Raw genomic sequence first — 23,567 nt, 5'->3', positions numbered from 1 at the left:
GAATATCGGCAAAAAAGCCATTATCGGACATCTCTACTATTTGCATGTTTTGCACAAATGTGTGCTGCTAATTATTTGCAATGGAATGGTGCATTTTGTTACCATCAAGAAAAAAACCTAATGAAAAGTGTTGTCGTTATTACCGTATTTTCCGGACTATAAGGCGCACTTAAAATCCAAATTTTTCCCCCTCAAAACTCGACAGTGCGCCTTATAACCCGGTGCGCCTAATGTACGGAATGATTCTGGTTTTGCTTACCGACCTCGAAGCAATTTTATTTGGTACATGGTGTAATAGGTGTGACCAGTAGATGGCAGTCAAACATAAGAGATATGTGTAGGCTGCACTATGATGGCAATATGACTCAAGTAAACAACACCAACATGTTATATGTTCCATTGAAAGTATAGAACATTACACACAGTGCTGAAAAATCTATCAAAATGTTTTAGTACGACTTTGGTAAGCTATGAAGCCGCACGGTTTGATGGATTGTCAGCGCATTAAACATACGAGTATTATTTTGGTGTGTATAAGGAAAGACATATTATCTATTGTTTCGCAATATTATACAAAAGCAACTTTTCTTACCTTCTGGTACCTGCTGATCTGTATTTGGGATCTGCATAAATCCTGTAAAATTGCGCGCGTCCGCCTTTGTAGTCCATGAAGACACCGTAGTCGATAAGCTTCTTCTTTTTTCTCTATCTTTTTGTTATGGGACATTCATCCTCCGCTGTTGCCATTTCTAATATAAAGTAGTGTAAAGTTTTTACTTATATCTGTCAGTAAACTCATCATGAAAACGCTAAAACATACCGGTGTAGTGAGTTTACATTATTCACCCAAGGAACTTTAGTTATTAGAGAGTTCCGGTCGGAACGGTTTTTCATGGGACACATTTCCGGCCTTGTTGTTGTTTCCGGATGAGGAGATGCTGCCCCGTTATTGATTTAAGTAAAGTCTGAATGTCATTGAAACATTTAGCTCCATCTTTTGACACTTCTTCCACTCCCGTCCTTGCACGCTACACCGCTACAACAAAGATGACGGGGAGAAGACGTGAGCCACGTAAAAAAGACCACCTACAAAACGGGGCATCCTGAAGCGACTGTCAGAAAGCGGCTTGAAGATGATCTGTAAAACATAATCTATGCAACATTTTCACCAAAGAACCACCATTACATGTTATGTAGAGCAGTGGTCCCCGGACCGATTGGTACCGGGCCGCACAAGAAATAAATAAAAAAATAAATAAAAATGTTTTTATGTTTTATTAAATCAACATAAAAAACACAATATATACATTATATATCAATATAGATAAATACAGTCTGCAGGGATTCAGTCCGTAAGCACACATAATTGTATTTCTTTATGAAAAAAAAAAAAAAAAAAAAAAAAATACACCCCCCCGCCCCCTCTCCCCTCCGGTCCTCGGGACAACTTTTCAAGCGTGGACCAGTCCGCAGCTACAAAAAGGTTGGGGACCACTGATGTAGAGCACAAGGAAGTGTTTCAATTTATAAAACAAGTAAATAAATATGACTCCTTTAATGCGCCTTATATATGAAAAAAGATTGAAAATAGACGATTCATTGGCAGTGCGTCTTATAGTCCGGTGCGCCCTATGGTCCGGGAAATACGGTACTTTAAGTAGACAAACTCTATTTTCTTTGTAGACACATTAAAATATGATGCAAATCAATGCCAAACAAGTTTTGCTAATAACTCGCATATACTGTATTTGGGCTGCATGTGACTTTGTTTTTCGTTGCTTTGGACCAGATTTGGCCCAAAGTTGTTTCAGATCTGGCAAATGAGATCAATTCCGAGGTGCAAAAAGACACAGGCCCAAATGGGTTAAATGAATTAATCCGGCCCATATCTGGTCCACTAATACCATAAAAAACAAAAAAACAAAACAGTGGTACTGTTTATACTTACCGTAAAATGTTGTAAGAAATAAAATAAAAAAAGACTATTTTACAGTAACATTTTGTAAATGTAAAGTTTTTACTGTAAAATTGGCCTTCTCGACCAACATCAGTGTGTGACCTCACCAATGCGCTTTTGGAAGACTGGTGGAAGATTCCTATAAACACACTCTGCAACCTTGTGGACAGCCTTCCCAGTAGAGTTGAAGGCTGTACTAGCTGCAAAAGGTGGACCGACATCATATTGAACCGTATTGGTTAGGAATGGGATGGCACTTCAAGTTCGTATGTGAGTCAAGGCAGGTGGCCAAATACTTTTGGCAATATAGTGTATTTACCAATGTTTAATACTGTGATTGTGATTTTCAGCAGTGTAGAAACTTATGTCTGACCTTTGACTTTCTCTCCTTCAGCTACTTTGAACTGGAGAGCAGCGGCGTTCGAGAGGAGATCCGTTACCACTACCGCTTCAAGGGCAAGCCCCGCTCCGAGTCCTTCCCCTACCGCCTTGCCGACGGCCAGTGGCACAAGATTGCCCTCACTATAAGCTCCTCCCATCTACTCTTGCACGTCGATTGTAACAGGTACCACACACACACACACACACACACAAGTACACGCCTACAGTTGTGGTCAAAAGTTTACATACACTTCTTAAGAACATAATGTCATGGTTGTCTTGAGTTTCCAATCATTTCTACAACTCTTATTTCTTTTGTGATAGAGTGATTGGAGCACATACTTGTTGGTCACAAAAAACATTCATGAAGTTTGGTTCTTTTATGAATTTATTATGGGTCTACTGAAAATGTGACCAAATCTGCTGGGTCAAAAGAAAACATACAGCAATGTTAATATTTGGTTACATGTCCCTTGGCAAGTTTCACTGCAATAAGGCACTTTTGGTAGCCACCATACCTACCACGGTAGGCCTGGTGCTCCTGGGTTTAAAGGCCTCACCTTTTCTCCTCCAAACATATTGCTCGGTATTGTGGCCAAACAGTTCAATGTTCCATCTGACATCACGTGGACAAAGATTAGACCCTTTGGAGGACAGTTATGTGGTCAGAAAAAACAAAAAAATGAGCTGTTTGGCCACAATACCCAGCAATATGTTTGGAGGAGAAAAGGTGAGGCCTTTAATCCCAGGAACACCAAACCTACCGTCAAGCATGGTGGTAGTAGTATTATGCTCTGAGCCTGTTTCGCTGCCAATGGAACTGGTGCTTTACAGAGAGTAAATGGGACAATGAAAAAGTAGGATTACCTCTAAATTCTTCAGGACAACCTAAAATCATCATCCCGGAGGTTGGGTCTTGGGCGCAGTTGGGTGTTCCAACAGGACAATGACCCCAAACACACGTCAAAAGTGGTAAAGGAATGGCTAAATCAGGCTAGAATGAAGGTTTTAGAATGGCCTTCCCAAAGCCCTGACTTAAACGTGTGGACAATGCTGAAGAAACAAGTCCATGTCAGAAAACCAACACATTTAGCTGAACTGTCAGGTTCAAACACTGATGACATTTATTAAACAGACAAGAAGCAAGGAATAATGCAGAGACAGAGTTCAATTTGGCTCAATGAGGAGAGACGTGTTTTGGGCTGTATTCTAGTTGCAGATACAAACTACGTTCTAAAAGTCCAGCCCGCGTGCTTCCTCTATTTATTTGGGAGGTCCCTGTTTACATAACTAAAGCTGTCGCTGAGAGAAGGGGGTAATCTCGACAACTCCAGTTAGACACAATATATGATTATGCAAAACTGCAAAGGTGTTGACGCTGGTGATATCGCCTTGTCTCTGCTCTGTCTGCGTCACGGCAGTGTTCTGCCTTGGCAGTCAGCAGGCCGTTCCTGGACACAAACACTGATACCAGACTCGCTTGCAATCTTTTGGATTGCCAGCTTTGCACGGACAAAGAAAAATACCACTTCGGCACAATTGACAATAATTATAGCAACGGCCTTTAAGCATAAAAGTTGTGTGATGATATATACATAATTATTCTAACATGAACTGCACCAATTTTGTCATGAGGAGTGTTCAAAAATTCAACCAGAAGCTTGTGGATGGCTACCAAAAGCGCCTTATTGCAGTGAAACTTGCCAAGGGACATGTAACCAAATATTAACATTGCTGTATGTATACTTTTGACCCAGCAGATTTGCTCACATTTTCATTAGACTCATAATAAATTCATAAAAAAACCAAACTTCATGAATGTTTTTTGTGACCGACAAGTATGTGCTCCAATCACTCTATCACAAAAAAATAAGAGTATTAGAAATGATAGGAAACTCAAGACAGCCATGACATGATGTCCTTCACAAGTGTATGTAAACTTTTGACCACGACTGTATACACCTTGATAGTGTATTTTTCTGCTCCGACTTTGATATGACTAATGAGCACATCATCAGCAAAGTGATTGCTGTCTCTGTGGATGGCAGGTTGTTAATGTTGCTGGAAGCCGAAACCTATGAGGGGCCGTTAGGGACATTATTCAGAATTACCTCTTACATACACTACTGAAATGCTCTCACATAAACAACTGAAATGTTTTTCTCTCACACACACTACTGAAACACTCTTATACACACTACTGAACACTCTTATACACACTACTGAAATGCTTTCACATAAACAACTGAAATGTTTTTTTCTCACACACACTACTGAAACCCTCTTATACACACCACTGAAATGCTCTCACATACACTACTGAAATGCTGTCACGTACACTACTGAAATGCTCTCACATACACTACTAAAATGCTCTCACATACACTACTGAAATGGTCTCACATAAACAACTACAATGTTTTTCTCTCACACACACACACACCACGTGCGTGTGAGAGACAATCATTTCAGTAGTATGCCGCCGTGGGTTGCACCTGCAGGACGCGACACCTGAGCGGCTTTCTCCTCCCGACAGCCAAGCAGCCTGGAGCACTCGTTCCGTTCCGAGTGTGCGTCGCAGCATTATCAAGCGCAACGTTCCAGCTCATGAAAAACATTTTAGTTGTTTATGTGAGAGCATTTCAGTAGTGTATGTGAGAGCATTTCAGTAGTGTATGTGAGAGCATTTCAGTAGTGTGTATAAGAGTGTTTCAGTAGTGTGTGTGAGAGAAAAACATTTCAGTTGTTTATGTGAGAGCATTTCAGTAGTGTGTATAAGAGTGTTTCAGTAGTGTGTGTGAGAGAAAAACATTTCAGTTGTTTATATGAGAGCATTTCAGTAGTGTGTATAAGAGGGTTTCAGTAGTGTGTATAAGAGGGTTTCAGTAGTGTGTGTGAGAGAAAAACATTTCAGTTGTTTATGTGAGAGCATTTCAGTAGTGTGTATAAGAGTGTTTCAGTAGTGTGTATAAGAGGGTTTCAGTAGTGTGTGTGAGAGAAAAACATTTCAGTAGTGTATGTGAGAGCATTTCAGTAGTGTGTATAAGACTGTTTCAGTAGTGTATAAGAGTGTTTCAGTAGTGTGTGTGTGAGAGAAAAACATTTCAGTTGTTTATGTGAGAGCATTTCAGTAGTGTGTATAAGAGTGTTTCAGTAGTGCGTGTGAGAGAAAAACATTTTAGTTGTTTATGTGAGAGCATTTCAGTAGTGTGTATAACAGTGTTTCAGTAGTGTGTATAAGAGGGTTTCAGTAGTGTGTGTCAGAGAAAAACATTTCAGTTGTTTATGTGAGAGCATTTCAGTAGTGTGTATAAGAGTGTTTCAGTAGTGTATAAGAGTGTTTCAGTAGTGTGTGTGAGAGAAAAACATTTCAGTTGTTTATGTGAGAGCATTTCAGTAGTGTGTATGAGAGTGTTTGAGTAGTGTGTATAAGAGGGTTTCAGTAGTGTGTGTGAGAGAAAAACATTTCAGTTGTTTATGTGAGAGCATTTCAGTAGTGTGTATAAGAGTGTTTCAGTAGTGTATAAGAGTGTTTCAGTAGTGTGTGTGAGAGAAAAACATTTCAGTTGTTTATGTGAGAACATTTCAGTAGTGTGTATAAGAGTGTTTCAGTAGTGTATAAGAGTGTTTCAGTAGTGTGTGTGTGAGAGAAAGACATTTCAGTTGTTTATGTGAGAGCATTTCAGTAGTGTGTATAAGAGTGTTTCAGTAGTGTGTATAAGAGGGTTTCAGTAGTATGTGTGAGAGAAAAACATTTCAGTTGTTTATGTGAGAGCATTTCAGTAGTGTGTATAAGAGTGTTTCAGTAGTGTGTATAAGAGGGTTTCAGTAGTGTGTATAAGAGGGTTTCAGTAGTGTGTGTGAGAGAAAAACATTTCAGTTGTTTATGTGAGAGCATTTCAGTAGTGTGTATAACAGTGTTTCAGTAGTGTGTATAAGAGGGTTTCAGTAGTGTGTGTGAGAGAAAAACATTTCAGTTGTTTATGTGAGAGCATTTCAGTAGTGTGTATAAGAGTGTTTCAGTAGTGTGTATAAGAGGGTTTCAGTAGTGTGTGTGAGAGAAAAACATTTCAGTTGTTTATGTGAGAGCATTTCAGTAGTGGGTATAAGAGTGTTTCAGTAGTGTATAAGAGTGTTTCAGTAGTGTGTGTGAGAGAAAAACATTTCAGTTGTTTATGTGAGAGCATTTCAGCAGTGTGTATAAGAGTGTTTCAGTAGTGTGTATAAGAGGGTTTCAGTAGTGTGTGTGAGAGAAAAACATTTCAGTTGTTTATGTGAGAGCATTTCAGTAGTGTGTATAAGAGTGTTTCAGTAGTGTATAAGAGTGTTTCAGTAGTGTGTGTGAGAGAAAAACATTTCAGTTGTTTATGTGAGAGCATTTCAGTAGTGTGTATAAGAGTGTTTCAGTAGTGTGTGCGTGAGAGAAAGACATTTCAGTTGTTTATGTGAGAGCATTTCAGTAGTGTGTATAAGAGTGTTTCAGTAGTGTGTATAAGAGGGTTTCAGTAGTGTGTGTGAGAGAAAAACATTTCAGTTGTTTATGTGAGAGCATTTCAGTAGTGTGTATAAGAGTGTTTCAGTAGTGTGTATAAGAGGGTTTCAGTAGTGTGTGTGAGAGAAAAACATTTCAGTTGTTTATGTGAGAGCATTTCAGTAGTGTGTATAAGAGTGTTTCAGTAGTGTGTGTGTGAGAGAAAGACATTTCAGTTGTTTATGTGAGAGCATTTCAGTAGTGTGTATAAGAGTGTTTCAGTAGTGTATAAGAGTGTTTCAGTAGTGTGTGTGTGAGAGAAAAACATTTCAGTTGTTTATGTGACAGCATTTCAGTAGTGTGTATAAGAGTGTTTCAGTAGTGTGTATAAGAGGGTTTCAGTAGTGTGTGTGAGAGAAAAACATTTCAGTTGTTTATGTGACAGCATTTCAGTAGTGTGTATAAGAGGGTTTCAGTAGTGTGTATAAGAGGGTTTCAGTAGTGTGTGTGAGAGAAAAACATTTCAGTTGTTTATGTGAGAGCATTTCAGTAGTGTGTATAAGAGTGTTTCAGTAGTGTGTATAAGAGTGTTTCAGTAGTGTGTGTGAGAGAAAAACATTTCAGTTGTTTATGTGAGAGCATTTCAGTAGTGTGTATAAGAGTGTTTCAGTAGTGTATAAGAGGGTTTCAGTAGTGTGTGTGAGAGAAAAACATTTCAGTTGTTTATGTGAGAGCATTTCAGTAGTGTGTATAACAGTGTTTCAGTAGTGTGTATAAGAGTGTTTCAGTAGTGTGTGTGAGAGAAAAACATTTCAGTTGTTTATGTGAGAGCATTTCAGTAGTGTGTATAAGAGTGTTTCAGTAGTGTATAAGAGTGTTTCAGTAGTGTGTGTGTGAGAGAAAGACATTTCAGTTGTTTATGTGAGAGCATTTCAGTAGTGTGTATAAGAGTGTTTCAGTAGTGTATAAGAGTGTTTCAGTAGTGTGTGTGTGAGAGAAAAACATTTCAGTTGTTTATGTGAGAGCATTTCAGTAGTGTGTATAAGAGTGTTTCAGTAGTGTATAAGAGTGTTTCAGTAGTGTGTGTGTGAGAGAAAAACATTTCTGTTGTTTATGTGAGAGCATTTCAGTAGGGTGTATAAGAGTGTTTCAGTAGTGTGTATAAGAGGGTTTCAGTAGTGTGTGTGTGAGAGAAACATTTCAGTTGTTTATGTGAGAGCATTTCAGTAGTGTGTATAAGAGTGTTTCAGTAGTGTGTATAAGAGGGTTTCAGTAGTGTGTGTGAGAGAAAAACATTTCAGTTGTTTATGTGAGAGCATTTCAGTAGTGTGTATAAGAGTGTTTCAGTAGTGTATAAGAGTGTTTCAGTAGTGCAGCGTTTCTCAAAGTGTGGGGCGCGCCCCACTGGTGGGGAATAGAGACATGACAGGTGGGGCGCGAGGAACGGGAGGAAATTTCACTTTGATATTTTTTTTATTTTTTTTATTATATTCTTTGATTTTTTTTTTTACTATGCTTTCATTTTCTATACACACTGGAAATCACTTTGTGATTCTGTTTGTGAAATCCGCTATATAGATAAATGTAAATTACTTATTTTTCCTGTATGCTTTGCATTTCTAGGTAGGAGCGAAAGTTTGACAGACAGCAACAGTAACTAATGGGGGCGGGGCTAAGCGGAAGCTTTGTGAATGGCGAGTCACTGTGCGAGGATTTGCTGTTTTGCAAATACATACAAAATAGAGCCACTGCTGATGAGCTGTTCAAGATAATGGACAGTTTCCTCAAAGAACACGACCTTAAATGGGAAAACTGTGTGGGCTTTTGCTCTGATGGCGCGCAGGGCAAAGTCAAGAAACGGGCTGCAGGCTCTAATAAAGAGGGTTGCGCCAAATGCGCATCGGACACAATGTGTCATTCACCGGGAAACACTCGCGTCAAGGCAGCTCAGCCCCGAATTCAATGAGGTTTTAACAGTGGCAGTGTCAAGCCTGCAACCCCGATTTGAAAAGCTGTGCAGTGCAAAACAGGCTCATTGCAGCCACTAATGCTGGAGTACTGTAAAACTCATGTTCACTTGCCCTGTCCTCCTTTTTTTTGGCAAAGATTGCAAAGTGGCACTTTTATTTTCATTTATTATTGAACTTGATGCAAGTTATAACACTTTTATTTGATTTATTATTGAACTTGATGCAAGTTATAACACTTTTTTTGATTTATTATTGAACTTGATGCAAGTTATAACACTTTTTTTTATTTATTATTGAACTTGATGCAAGTTATAACACTTTTTTTGATTTATTATTGAACTTGATGCAAGTTATAACACTTTTATTTGATTTATTATTGAACTTAATGCAAGTTATAACACTTTTTTTGATTTATTATTGAACTTGATGCAAGTTATAACACTTTTGTTTTATTTATTATTGAACTTGATGCAAGTTATAACACTTTTGTTTTTTTTATTATTGAACTTGATGCAAGTTATTTGATTTATTATTGAACTTGATGCAAGTTATAACACCTTTATTTGATTTATTATTGAACTTGATGCAAGTTATAACACTTTTTTTGATTTATTATTGAACTTGATGCAAGTTATAACACTTTTATTTGATTTATTATTGAACTTGATGCAAGTTATAACACTTTTGTTTTATTTATTATTGAATTGATGCAAGTTATTTTATTTGATATTGAACTTGATGCAAGTTATACCACAGCTGCACAGTTATTTTATTTATTATTGAACTTGATTTTATTTTATGTTATTGAGTTTGAATGTATAAAACTTGATGTTACTTGATGTTCGATAAATTTGAAAATGTTAACCTTGGCATTAGCGTTCTGTTGGGGCGGTGGGGGCAGGTGGGGCTTGAAAACTCCCCCTTGTCCAAAGTGGGGGATGACAAAACAAGTTTGAGAACCACTGCAGTAGTGTGTGTGTGAGAGAAAAACATTTCAGTTGTTTATGTGAGAGCATTTCAGTAGTGTGTATGAGAGTGTTTCAGTAGTGTGTATAAGAGGGTTTCAGTAGTGTGTGAGAGAAAAACATTTCAGTTGTTTATGTGAGAGCATTTCAGTAGTGTGTATAAGTGTGTTTCAGTAGTGTGTATAAGAGGGTTTCAGTAGTGTGTGTGAGAGAAAAACATTTCAGTTGTTTATGTGAGAGCATTTCAGTAGTGTGTAAAAGAGTGTTTCAGTAGTGTGTATAAGAGGGTTTCAGTAGTGTGTGAGAGAAAAACATTTCAGTTGTTTATGTGAGAGCATTTCAGTAGTGTGTATAAGAGTGTTTCAGTAGTGTATAAGAGTGTTTCAGTAGTGTGTGTGTGAGAGAAAAACATTTCAGTTGTTTATTTGAGAGCATTTCAGTAGTGTGTATAAGAGTGTTTCAGTAGTGTGTATTGTATAAGAGGGTTTCAGTAGTGTGTGTGAGAGAAAAACATTTCAGTTGTTTATGTGAGAGCATTTCAGTAGTGTGTATAAGAGTGTTTCAGTAGTGTGTGTGAGAGAAAAACATTTCAGTTGTTTATGTGAGAGCATTTCAGTAGTGTGTATAAGAGTGTTTCAGTAGTGTGTATAAGAGTGTTTCAGTAGTGTGTGTCTGAGAGAAAAACATTTCAGTTGTTTATGTGAGAGCATTTCAGTAGTGTATGTAAGAGGTAATTCTTAATAACGTCCCTAACGGCCCCTCATAGAAACGCCTGAGAACAATTTAACACGCAGACGTCACCATATTAGGACTCTGCGTCTTTACGCGGTTCACAGGCAGCCTTTCCCTGCTCCCGTAATGGAGGGGAAGTCAGCGATGATATAATCGGCCTCATCGATTGGCGGTGAAGGCCTCCTTTTCCACGAGAGTGCTCACAAACGCGCTCTTCAGAGATGGCCATTCCTCTCACGCGTCACGCCCCCCCCCCCCTCCCCCGGAGCCGGGAAGGCCTCGCTCGTCCCTGCCCTCCGTGCACTTGCTGCCAGACAACCGTGAGGTTTTAGTGGCGCTAATGCCTCTGTCACCTTCTGCGGGATGAAAAAGTTGTATGACTCACAGGAGGGTTGTGTTGTAGTATCGATTCTTCCCGGACGCCGATCGCTCCCAACAGGCTGGAGCTTGGTCCATTAATTATAGGCGCCGTGTCCGCCTGCCATGTCTATTGAGAAGATAAAGGAGAGTGTGAGGTAGTTGTTTGGATGAACAGAGCAGAATAAAATGTAGCCTGAACTTTTTTTTGACAGGTATTAGGATGTTGGATGGGTTAAAAATACTTACTGTGGACGATGACAATTGTGTGTAGTAGTGTTGTCCCGATACCAATATGTATTTCGATACTTTTCGGTACTTTTCGATACTTTTCGAAATAAAGGGGACCACAAAAAATGGCATTGTTGGCTTTATTTTAACAAAAAAAATCTTAGGGTACATTAAACATATGTTTCTTATTGCAAGTTTGTCCTTAAATAAAATAGTGAACATACAAGACAACTTGTCTTTTAGTAGTAAGTAAACAAACAAAGGCTCCTAATTTAGTCTGCTGACATATGCAGTAACATATCGTGTCATTTTCCATTCTATTATTTTGTCAAAATTATTAAGGACAAGTGGTAGAAAATGAATTATTAATCTACTTGTTCATTGACTGTTAATATCTGCTTACTTTCTCTTTTAACATGTTTTATCTACACTTCTGTTAAAATGTAATATTTACTTACCACAAATGTGGGTATCAATCCAATACCAAGTCGTTACAGGATCATACATTGGTCATATTCAAAGTCCTCATGTGTCCAGGGTAGGGATGTCCGATAATGGCTTTTTGCCGATATCCGATATTCCGATATTGACCAAACCCTTAATTACCGATACCGATATCAACCGATACCGATATATACAGTCGTGGAATTAACACATTATTATGCCTAATTTGGACAACCAGGTATGGTGAAGATAAGGTCCTTTTAAAAAAATAAAATAAAATAAAATAAGATAGATAAATTAAAAACATTTTCTTGAATAAAAAATATAGTAAAACAATATAAAAACAGTTACATAGAAACTAGTAATTAATGAAAATGAGTAAAATTAACTGTTAAAGGTTAGTACTATTAGTGGACCAGCAGCACACACAATCATGCGTGCTTACGGACTGTATCCCTTGCAGACTGTATTGATATATAATGTAGGAACCAGAATATTAATAACAGAAAGAAACAACCCTTTTGTGTGAATGAGTGTAAATGGAGGAGGGAGGTTTTTTGGGTTGGTGTACTAATTGTAAGTGTATCTTTTGTTTTTTATGTTGATTTAATTTAAAAAAAATAAAACAATAAAAAAAATAAAAACGATACCAATAATTTCCGATATTACATTTTAAAGCATTTTTCGGCCGATATCGGACATCTCTAGTCCAGGGACATATTTCCTGACTTTTTAAACATAGTATACATTTTTTAAAAATGAAAGTTGTTGTTGTGATGCCAAAAAATATCGATGTAATCCTAGTCCGACTAGATACGCTCCTGTACTTGGTATCATTACAGTGGATGTTAGGTGTAGATCCACCAATGGCGTTTCTTTACATTTTGATGCCGGTGAGCTACGGTGTGTAGTGAAGCATGTTTAGCTATTCCTCGTCCTGCAGGGATGATACTTGTAAGAAACGTATTTTATTTGTTGCCATGGAGGCGAGGATTAGTGATTGAGAAGTAGCTAAAACACTGCAGACTGCGGATTGACTTTAGCTAGCTAGCCATGTCTTAAAGCACCTCTTCCTGAGGGCGTTTCAGTGTTATAACTTCACCTTTATCGTTAGTTTTTAGGCCAAAATGTGTCTGTTCTCCCTTTTCTGTCTACACACTGTGACTGCTTGTAAGTACTCTGTGTGTGTGCGCTGCCGGACATGCTCCTCTGCTCGTAAACCAGCAATGACGCGACGTGACGACGGCGGGGCAGCGGGTGGCTGTTGGACAGGTACTTTTTAGAGGCGGTATAGTACCGAATATGATTCATTAGTATTGCGGTAGTATACTAATACCAACTAATGGTGGTTCTTTGATTTAAAATTTCGCATAGGCTATGTTTTGAAGACCGTTTTCAAGCCGTTTTCTGATGCACCCTTTTGCGGGCCTAGTTTTTCGATTGCGGCTAAAATTACTTATTTATAAAACATGTGTTTTATAAATAAGCAAAATTGTCATTTATTCCATGGGCTGTCCCGATACCAATATTTTGGTACCAAAATGTATTTCGATACTTTTCAATTTCAATGTATTCAGGATAGACCTTTGAGATGCAGTATCTCATTTTCAAGAGGGTCCTGACACAAATACAGAATTAAACAAAAAAACAACAACATACATCACAACAAAACAGAATAAAACACAAAAACACACTGCTCTACCACTTCTACAGCACCCCGCATCACACCTACTCACACACATTTACATAAACCATTGCAGTCGGTTACAAGAGAATACAATACAACAACACAACATCAGGAGGAACATAATACAACTTCCAAATCAGAAACAAGAACAACTTGTTTGCAGGTTGGATACTTAATTTGATTTACATAAAAAAAAAAGAAGTAATGGGATTTAAAGAAGCAGGGAGATTATTCCGATCAGATGGGGCTTTGAACTTGAATGACCTATGGGCTATTTCCAGATTAATTTTTAAAAAACGGATCATTCACATGTGTAGGAGAATAAAGGGGACCACAAAAAATGTCATTATTGGCTTTATTTTAACAGAAAATCTTATGATATATTAAACATACATTTCTTATTAAAATCAAATAACAATTTTTCCATTAAATAAGATAGTAAACTTACTAGACAATGTATTTTTTAGTAGTAAGTAAGCAAACAAAGGCTCCTAATTTGGCTGCTGACATATGCAGTAACATATTGTGTCATTTATCATTCTATTATTTTGTCACAATTATGAGGGACAAGCGGTAGAAAATGGATTGTTAATCTACTTGTTCATTTTCTGTTAATACCTGCTTACTTTCTGTTTTAACATGTTCCATATACACTTTTGTTAAAATGTAATAATCACTTATTCGTTTTGATAAGTTTTGGGTGATACCACAAATTTTGGTATCAATCCGATACCAAGCAGTTACAGGATCGTACATTGGTCATAAACAAAGTTCTCCTGTGTCCAGGGACGTATTGCCTGACTTTATAAACAATAAAAAAGACAAAATATTTTTTGACGTAAGTATAAATTATATCATTACAGCCTATGCTTTCGGCATTTGTTTACATTCAGGAACGCTAGCTTGCTGTTAGCGGTTCGCTATTGTATCCGCCTACAGTGTGTAGTGAAGCATGTTTAGCTATTCCTCGTCCTGCAGGAATGATACTTGTAAGAAACATACTTTATTTGTCACCATGGAGGCGAGGATTAGTGATTTAGAAGTAGTTAAAACACTACCGACTGCGGATTGACGTTAGCCGCTTGCTAGGTAATGGCTTACAAGAGCAAGAGCTCAAAACCTCTTGCTGAGCAGTGCAGTGTTTATAGCTTCAACTTTGCCAAAATACACTAAATTGCCAAAAGTATATGGCCACCCATCCAAATGATGAGAATCAGGTGTCCTAATCACTTGGCCATGTGTATAAAATCAAGCACTCAGGCATGGAGACTGTTTCTACAAACATTTGTGAAAGAATGGGCCGCTCTCAGTGATTTCCAGCGTGGAACTGTCATAGGATGCCACCTGTGCAACAAATCCAGTCATGAAATTTGCGCATAGTGCAAATACTTTCTGCACAGTCAGTTGCTACAGAGCTCCAAACTTCATGTGACCTTCCAATTAGCCCACGTACAGTACGCAGAGAGCTTCATGGAATGGGTTTCCATGGCCGATCAGCAGCATCTAAGCCATACATCACCAAGTCCAATGCAAAGCGTGGGATGCAGTGGTGTAAAGCATGTTGCCACTGGACTCTAGAGCAGTGGAGATGCCTTCTCTGCAACGATGAATCACACTTTTCCATCTGGCAATCTGATGGACCAGTCTGGGTTTGGAGGTTGCCAGGAGAACGGTACATTTCGGACTGCATTGTGCAGAGTGTGAAATTTGGTGGAGGAGGAATTATTGTGTGGGGTTGTTTTTCAGGAGTTGGGCTTGGCCCCTTAGTTCCAGTGAAAGGAACTTTGAATGCTTCAGGATACCAAAACATTTTGGACAATTCCATGGGATGGCACTTCAAGTTCATATGTGAGTAAAGGCAGGTGGCCAAATACTTTTGGCTATATAGTGTACGTCCATTCTCTTTTCTATCTTCACACTGTTTCTGCTTGCTAGTACGCCGTGCGTTGCCTAACATGCGCCTCTCCTCGTTTTACCAGCAATGTCACGGAGTGACGACGGTGCTCAGAAGAGATGTCCGATAATATCGGACTGCCGATATTATCGGCCGATAAATGCTTTAAAATGTTGTATCGGAAATTATCGGTATCGGTTTCAAAAAGTAAAATTTATGACTTTTTAAAACGCCGCTGTACGGAGTGGTACACAAACGTAGGGAGAAGTATAGAGTGCCAATAAACCTTAAAGGCACTGCCTTTGCGTGTCTGCCCAATCACAAAATATCTACAGCTTTTCACACACACAAGTGAATGCAAGGCATACTTGGTCAACAGCCATACAGGTCACATTGAGAGTGACCGTATAAACAACTTTAACACTGTTACAAATATGCGCCACACTGTGAACCCACACCAAACAAGAATGACAAACACATTTCGGGAGAACATCCGCACCGTAACACAACATAAACACAACAGGACAAATACCCAGAACCCCTTGCAGCACTAACTCTTACGGGACGCTACAATATACACCCCCCGCTACCCCCCCACCACCCCCCACCACCACCACCACCTCAACCCCGCCCACCTCAACCTCCTCATGCTCTATCCCAAATTCCAAGCTGCTGTTTTGAGGCATGTGAAAAAAAATAATGCACTTTGTGACTTCAATAATAAATATGGCAGTGCCATGTTGGCATTTTTTTCCATAACTTGAGTTGATTTATTTTGGAAAACCTTGTTACATTGTTTAATGCATCCAGCGGGGCATCACAACAAAATTAGGCATAATAATGTGTTTATTCCACGACTGTATATATCGGTATTGGTTGATATCGGAATCGGTAATTAAGAGTTGGACAATATCGGAATATCGGATATCGGCAAAAAAGCCATTATCGGACATCTCTAGTCCTCAGTCATGTCATAAAAACATTTTTAAAAAATTATTTTTCAGAAGCAGTATATTTCCGTTTTTATTTCATTAGTACCGCAGTGCATTATTAGTACCGGTATACCGTACAACCCTAGTGTATACGTACAATTTTAAGAAATATTTACCTTGATATGTCATTATCAGTAAATACAATTACCTAAATTGGGATATATCTTTTTGTTCATCTTGCACAGCGCTAATCGTTACAATAAAATTGCTGAGAAGTGCCTAAATCCTTTCCACAATACATTTCTGTGTGTTTATTGTTGTGATGCAGCATATCGAAGAGTTTGTGATACAGAGATGCGGAAGACAGCAGGTAGTGTGCAGGTAAAATTTGTATTTAATCCAAAACGTGGCAAAAAAATACAAGTGGGTCGTGCCGTGCGTGAAGCTTGAGGCAATCTTAGCATAGCATAATAAGTAGCATGAATGTAGCATAACACTAGCATGGAAAAACTATATTAGCATAGGAACAAAGAAACAAAACAATCGCCAGGGGTGAACAATAATATGTGAATGGCGGGACCAGGTACAAGGAGGCGTGATTAGTGGAGACAGCAGGTGGGTACACTAATCGATAAACAAAGGCGGGTGCGGAGAACGGCGCTCAATACGTGGTCACGTCACAGCAGGATGGACACACAGGAAGAGGAAACCAAAATAGGAGCACTAGACCAGAACTAAGCACTAACCTAGGGAAGAATTACTACAACAACAACAACAACACAGGACATGACCCGAGGCTTCCGGTCATGACATTTATGAGAAGGATTCAGTAATCCATTTAAATGTTTTGCACTGTTGGTAAATATTTGGGATTATAACCGGTTTTAAGCATCTGATCTGGATTTGCCATTTCAGCAATTTAAACCAATCGAGCTTCATAAGAAAGTGAATATTATCCTCCCCTCTACTGTAGGTGCAAGCACAGTATGTGCGTGTCAGACTGAAGGGTCGGGCACATTATGTTCTGCTCTCCTCTGTTTGCTAATCTGCATTTCCTGAAGCAGCTGCCATCACAGGTCACCTAATAAACAACTCAGCACTTAAGTTTAACGGGACCCTGAGGAAAAACTTTAACCCACAATCCATTAGCATCCGGTTATTGGCGTTATTAATTTCTAATGTTTGGTCAAATTTAAACAAGAAAAATAATTTTGTTTACGAGACGCAGCCTTCCCATGTTTAGTTTCAGTCATGTTAAAGGGGAACTGCACTTTTTTGGAGAGTTTTGGTTATCCTTCACAATCCCAAAGTAAGACAAGAAAACATATGTTTTTATTTATTCATTCTAAGTTGTAAAATAAAGCTAGTATGAGGTGGCTAACAATGCAGCTAATGGGAGCACACTATTCTGCCCAAGTCCTCTGAAAAAAACATCCAACAATACTCCGTTTACATCTTGTGACGTGAATATTAACAAATTAGTTGCAATATTGTTAATATAAGCGCTTTAGCAGAATTATTTTTTATCACAGAGCTAACTAGCTTATGATGCAATGTTGACAAATTGAGCTGGTGAGCTGCGGCATCGCCTCTAAGCTGTTAAAAGTTAATAATAGATTATAAATCATGCCTCTCACCGGGAAAATATTAAAAAATGTGGCCATAAACCGAGAAGTTGGTCACTTATGACAGTCAACTTACACCCGGAGATGGTGAGAAAGACCTGAAAAGATGCTCGTTTTTTTAACCCTTCGTGAGGATTATGATTAATTCTTCATCTAAACGGAAATATTTAAACATCCCATCAGTCGGCATCCCGGTGAGAGCAGACATTGTACGATAGGTGATTGGTGTTTTTGTGTTTAAAGTTTGTATTTCTTGTTCAGCACTTTGCAATACTTCTACATAATGCTTAGGGTTTGTTGTTGAGGGAAAAGTGAACGTTGTGACGCATCTGTGAAAATAATACGTTGCTGTATGCTTAAAATGAGCAAAATACGTCAATATTACATGTTATTATGAATATGCTTGTTACTACATGACACACATTATATGCTTAGAGCACAGGTGTCAAACTCAAGGCCCGAGGGCCACATGTGGCCCGCCGACTAATTTTATTTGACCCTCGAAAGCCTGGTAATTGTACGTATCAATAAAGTACTGTAACTTTTCTTACTAAATGTATTATTTATTTCTATTTTGGGAGAAAATAAAAACAATACTCCCTGTAATCGCAAATTATTTTAACTTAAATGCAAAAATATGTTATCAAACATTCAAACCATTTTTTAAACATATATTAATACTAATAATGATTTCAAAGCAAGTTATCCATCAAATTGTGCAACGTAAAAGTAGCAATAGATTTCATGGTAAAATTGTGAAATTTACTGTGGTTTTTACAGCATCTTTCTCCCAACTAATTTAAATAGGAGCCAATAGTTTTGCTTTTGTTCAGTTAAGGTGCACTTGCCAGTTTATTTTGTTAAAAAGTTCGATACCACCATTTAACACATCATCTGATTTGCAACAACATTCTAAATGTAATAACATGAGCTTTATGAAAAGGTTTTTCCTTCAGTTTACATTTTCAGTTTTATGATATTTTGTCAAAGTATCGGATCGGGGACCTGAATTCGAATCAGATACGACGCCAAAAAATCGGATCGGGATTTGGACATTTCTAAATTATAATTCCATCAAATGTACACAATATGACAACAAAAGTGAGTGCATTTTTTGTGCAAGAAACAACATAGAAGTAAAACAACGAAGCTCATGCCGACACGTGAGGTGATCATTTCCGTGCTGTGAGCATATTGGCAATCCAATTCCCCGTTGGATGTTTACAAATTCCATCGTACTGATTTCAAGGCTCATTAAATAATTTTTACCATTTGCAATTGCAGCAGGATGCATTTGAACAAAATCAGTTTTATGACTTGCATTGCTCTTGCTAGCCCTCTTGCTGTGAGGGATAACAATCATCATTTCTAGAATTAGCCTCACAGTTTTGTTGCCTAGCATGATTACACACAATTAATTGTATTTGCTGTGGAAGTGTCTTCTCTGTGAATTATAACATGGCCCCTGCTGCAAACATTTGTAGAAGTGAGTGGCCCTGCTATTTTAAATAGGTCTGGCCTCTGCTCTCTGACCTGAGCTGAGGTCCCTCAGTTTGATTACGGTAGGATCTTCTGGGATCCATTCAGCCAGTGATTTGAAGTGACCTCACCCAACGCAGCCTTAGATCCTCCTCCCGGTCATTGACAAATAAAAACTTTTCAAACCAAAAATGTAAGCAAGAACACCACCGGCTAGCTTATGGAGGAGCGGGGACCCGGCAGATCCGGCTCCGGGCTGAGTAGGGCGGGCCTCTCCAGTGGTTTGGGACCAAAGGAGCAATTTGTCCCCAAGACACGACCGATTTAATACTGTTTTAAAACAAATTAAACCATTTTAACTTTTTTGAAAATGCTGCAGCAAATATGGGAATTTTAGGTTATGTCTACACTAAGGCGGATAACCCCTTAAACAGATAATTATTTAGCTTAAGCCCCCTTCTCTGACACATTTTTACACGGGTATTTCTTGAATCTCCGGCTCTTAGCTTTGTATGGACTCATTGATTGTGTACAAACTGAGTTCGGAGCGCAAGTGACGCCTGGAAGACCGCACAGGAAGTGACATCAGAAAGAACGCGCCACAGCCAGCTTCATAATAAAGCGGTTTCGTAACTCGGAGCTAACCACTGGAAATATGGAGACGAGTCATCCAGACATGCCCGTGTTTCTCATTCTTCTAAATGTACAGACGCTTGTGGAAATCACACATGAATACATTAAGAGAAAGCGATTGCAGCTATTTGGGATACAACACTTCTCAGACGGCAAGAGAACTTTCGAATGTCAAGGTCAGGTAGCGTGTGCTTTGTATTACCTGGCCGTCGAGGGAAGACTAACTACGGAAAACGCCAAATGCTGTCAAAACGTGGACTTTGAGGGTTTTGTTTTCCCGAGATGCAAGTAAAGCTGGATTGGACATGGCGTGAGGGTAAGGACATCTTTATTTGAATAAACAAATAAACAAAAAGGAATAAACAAAAGGCGCGCACAAGGGCGAAAGTACAAACTTGGCTAATGAAAACAAATCTAGCACAAAGGCAAAAACTATGAACATGAAACTAAAATCACTAACTATGGCATTAATAACAAAAACTTACTTGACAGAGCAGGAATCTATGGCATGGAACACGTGATCAATGGCGTAACAGGGGTTGTATGGATAATGTCACCAGGACGATCAACAGAAAAAGACAGGCTTAAATAACAGTGACATGATTAGTGGCAGGTGTGCGAGTGCAAAACGTGAGACAGGTGCGTGACATGAGGACAGGTGAAAACTAATGGGTTGTCACGGAAACAAAACAAACAAGAGTGCACAAAGGGTCCAAAAACCAAACCGAACATAACCAAAACAAAACATGATCACACAGACATGACGAATGCATTTGGACTGGCAAAGCAGACCGTGTCAGTTATTGTCCGCCATGTATGTCGCGGCCTCAACGTCTAGGTCCAGAGTATATAAAGTCACCAAAAAAACGAATAGCCAATGAAGGTGAAGGCAAAAAGAGTGAGGAGTGTCCTGACCAGATATCTAGATCCATAGATTGATTGTTGTCAAATTTTCTTTATCACATTGTGTACTTTCGTGTCCAACATTTGATTAATTTGATTAAGGTGTGATTCACTACAATAGGGCCCCACAGCACGCTGGATTCCAGTTCATTGAAATACCACAACACTGGATGTTGTTCAGATAAGTTACATTTAAGAACTTGCACACAAAGCCACACTGGAGGTGACTATGACGTGTGCATTTCCCTCGCATGCGTATTAGGTCGCGTTGCGCCGGCTGACGGCTGACGGGGTCCTAAACAACCATTGTGTGTGTGTGTGGACAAGGATAAGGTTAGGTGGGATTTATGTAGACGGGGCCTTAGTCAGCAACAATCCTGACAGGACTGATTAATCCATTTTTCTATCACTTGGCTAATTCTGGGCACCCCAGATTGCTCACCAGTCAAACACTGGGCATAACCACTCACACCTACAGCACTCAGCGATAACGGTGCCCATTCTGGCTGTGCGGAAGTCGGCAGTGTGAACTACTACACTATCAAGTACGCTAAATACATCGCATCAATGTAAAATGTGACTGGTGGAGGAACATTATGTTCAGTTCAGTCAATCGTGCTGCTCATTGCACAAATGCATGTTCTTAAGCCCTTAGACCGTTTTAACCCGGAAATAATCCATGCATTTTCCAACCTTTTTTCTTCAGTTAATTTTAGTTCTTTAGCCAAGACATCTCTGTCCCATCTGACTATGTAGATTTTCTCTGATTACTTTTGTTCTACGGTGCGATTGTCCTCAAAGCACATCAGCCGAGCTCGGATAATCTCCCGCACAAACATGTGTTACTGTACAATACGGCGCGTTGTGGAATTGATGTAAATACTTTCCTCATCCTGCAGCTCTGAATTGTAATTTACAGGACAGTAGTATTCGTCACTATGATAACATTGAATATCAATCAATCAATCAATCAATCAATCAAAGTTTATTTATATAGCCCTTAACCAGAAGTGTCTCAAAGGGCTGCACAAGCCACGACGACATCCTCGGCTCAGATCCCACATCAGGGCAAGAACAAACTCAACCCAATGGGATACAATGACAATATAGTGCATACTTGCCAACCCTCCCGTTTTTAGCGGGAGACTCCCGGTATTCAGCGCCTCCCGGCATAAATTTTCTCCCGACAAACTCCCGGTATTCAGCCGGAGCTGGAGGCCACGCCCCCTCCAGCTCAATGCAGACCTGAGTGGAGACAGCCTGTTCTCACGTCCGCTTTCCCACAATATAAACAGCTTGCCTGCCCAATGACGTCATAACTGTAGAATGATCGAGGGCGAGTTCTTGGTTTCTTATGTGGGTTTATTGTTAGCCAGTTTCATTAACGTACTCCCAGCGCGGTAACAACACACAACAACAGCAGTCACGTTTAGTCTACCGTAAAGCAGTTCGTCTGCCGTAAACAGCAATGTTGTGACACTCTTAAACAGGACAATACTGCCATCTAAATTCAAGTATTTCTTTTATTTATATGTATAATAAAATAAATATATATATATGTATATATATATATATATATATATATATATATATATATATATATATATATATGTATATATATATATATATATATATATATATATATATATATATATATATATATATATATATATATATATATATACATATATATATATACATATAGCTAGAATTCACTGAAAGTCAAGTATTTCATACATATATATATATATATATATATATATATATATATATATATATATATATATATATATATATATATATATATATATATATATATATATATATACATATATATATATACATATAGCTAGAATTCACTGAAAGTCAAGTATTTCATACATATGTATATATATATATATATATATATATATATATATATATATATATATATATATATATATATATATATATATATATATATATATATATATATATATATATATACATATATATATAAACATATATATATATATATAAACATATATATATATATATATATATATATATATATATATATATATATATATATATATATATATATATATATATATATATATATATATATATATGAAATACTTGAGTTGGTGAATTCTAGCTTAAATATATTCCCCTCTTAACCAGGCCCCCAACCACGCCCCCCGCCCCAACCCCCCACCCCCGACCCCCCACCTCCCGGTATCGGAGGTCTCAAGGTTGGCAAGTATGATATAGTGTATCTCACGCATGTGTGTGATTGACCTTGGCGTTCATGACCTTCAAATTAAATCTCAGATGCTGTTGGTTATGACTCAAAACCTACGGACTCCAAGTAATGAGAGTTACAGTAGTTTTCAGAGTTATTCTTCCCGAGACACGGAACCTCCACTATCGTGTTCGTGCAATCCCATGAAGTAGTTTGCAGGGGCCCGTCTTCAAAATAAGTAGCACATCCAAAAATGGCCGCTGATAAGCGTCCAATAGCTGGAAAATGTGGCCACTTTACAGGATGTTTTATTCATGAGCATGCAAAGTCTTCTCAGGATGTGTTTGGAAATGAATACATCCATCTTGCTGGTTGTATACACCAGAAAGAGGTGCCATATACCACCGAGCTGATAAACAATGCCTTTTATTGGATCACAGTCCTCTGCTGTAGGCCGTTTTCATCCAACAAACACATTTGTGTTATACCTGCAGAGGTGCCTCTGCAGAGCTGGGACAAGGTCACTTTACGGTACTTCAATTGTCATATGCAAATGTGTCTCCGTATATATATCCCCCAAAGTGAATTAGTACCCACATATGCATCCTTGTCACTCACTCTGAGCCGGCTTTTTTTTCTGTTTTTTGGGACAACCATTTACAGTAATGAACGCTTATCACCT

At 38.4% G+C, this 23,567-nt stretch overlaps 1 protein-coding gene across 1 annotated transcript in view; it reads left to right on the top strand.

Moving 5' to 3' along the window:
- The first annotated feature begins 1,631 nt into the window (after positions 1–1,631).
- Positions 1,632–23,567, top strand: part of LOC133642384 (protein kinase C-binding protein NELL1-like) — a 474,421-nt gene continuing 452,485 nt past the window's right edge. Inside the window, exons 1-2 of the mRNA XM_062036542.1 lie at positions 1,632–1,648; positions 2,352–2,522. Coding sequence (XP_061892526.1) covers positions 1,632–1,648; positions 2,352–2,522 — 188 coding nt within the window. The remainder of the gene's footprint in view (positions 1,649–2,351; positions 2,523–23,567) is intronic.

This window comes from Entelurus aequoreus, linkage group LG02 (assembly GCF_033978785.1).
Source record: "Entelurus aequoreus isolate RoL-2023_Sb linkage group LG02, RoL_Eaeq_v1.1, whole genome shotgun sequence".
NCBI lineage: Eukaryota > Metazoa > Chordata > Actinopteri > Syngnathiformes > Syngnathidae > Entelurus > Entelurus aequoreus.
The sequence above is the reverse complement of the archived record's forward strand: the minus strand, read 5'-3'. Positions and strand labels throughout refer to the sequence as shown.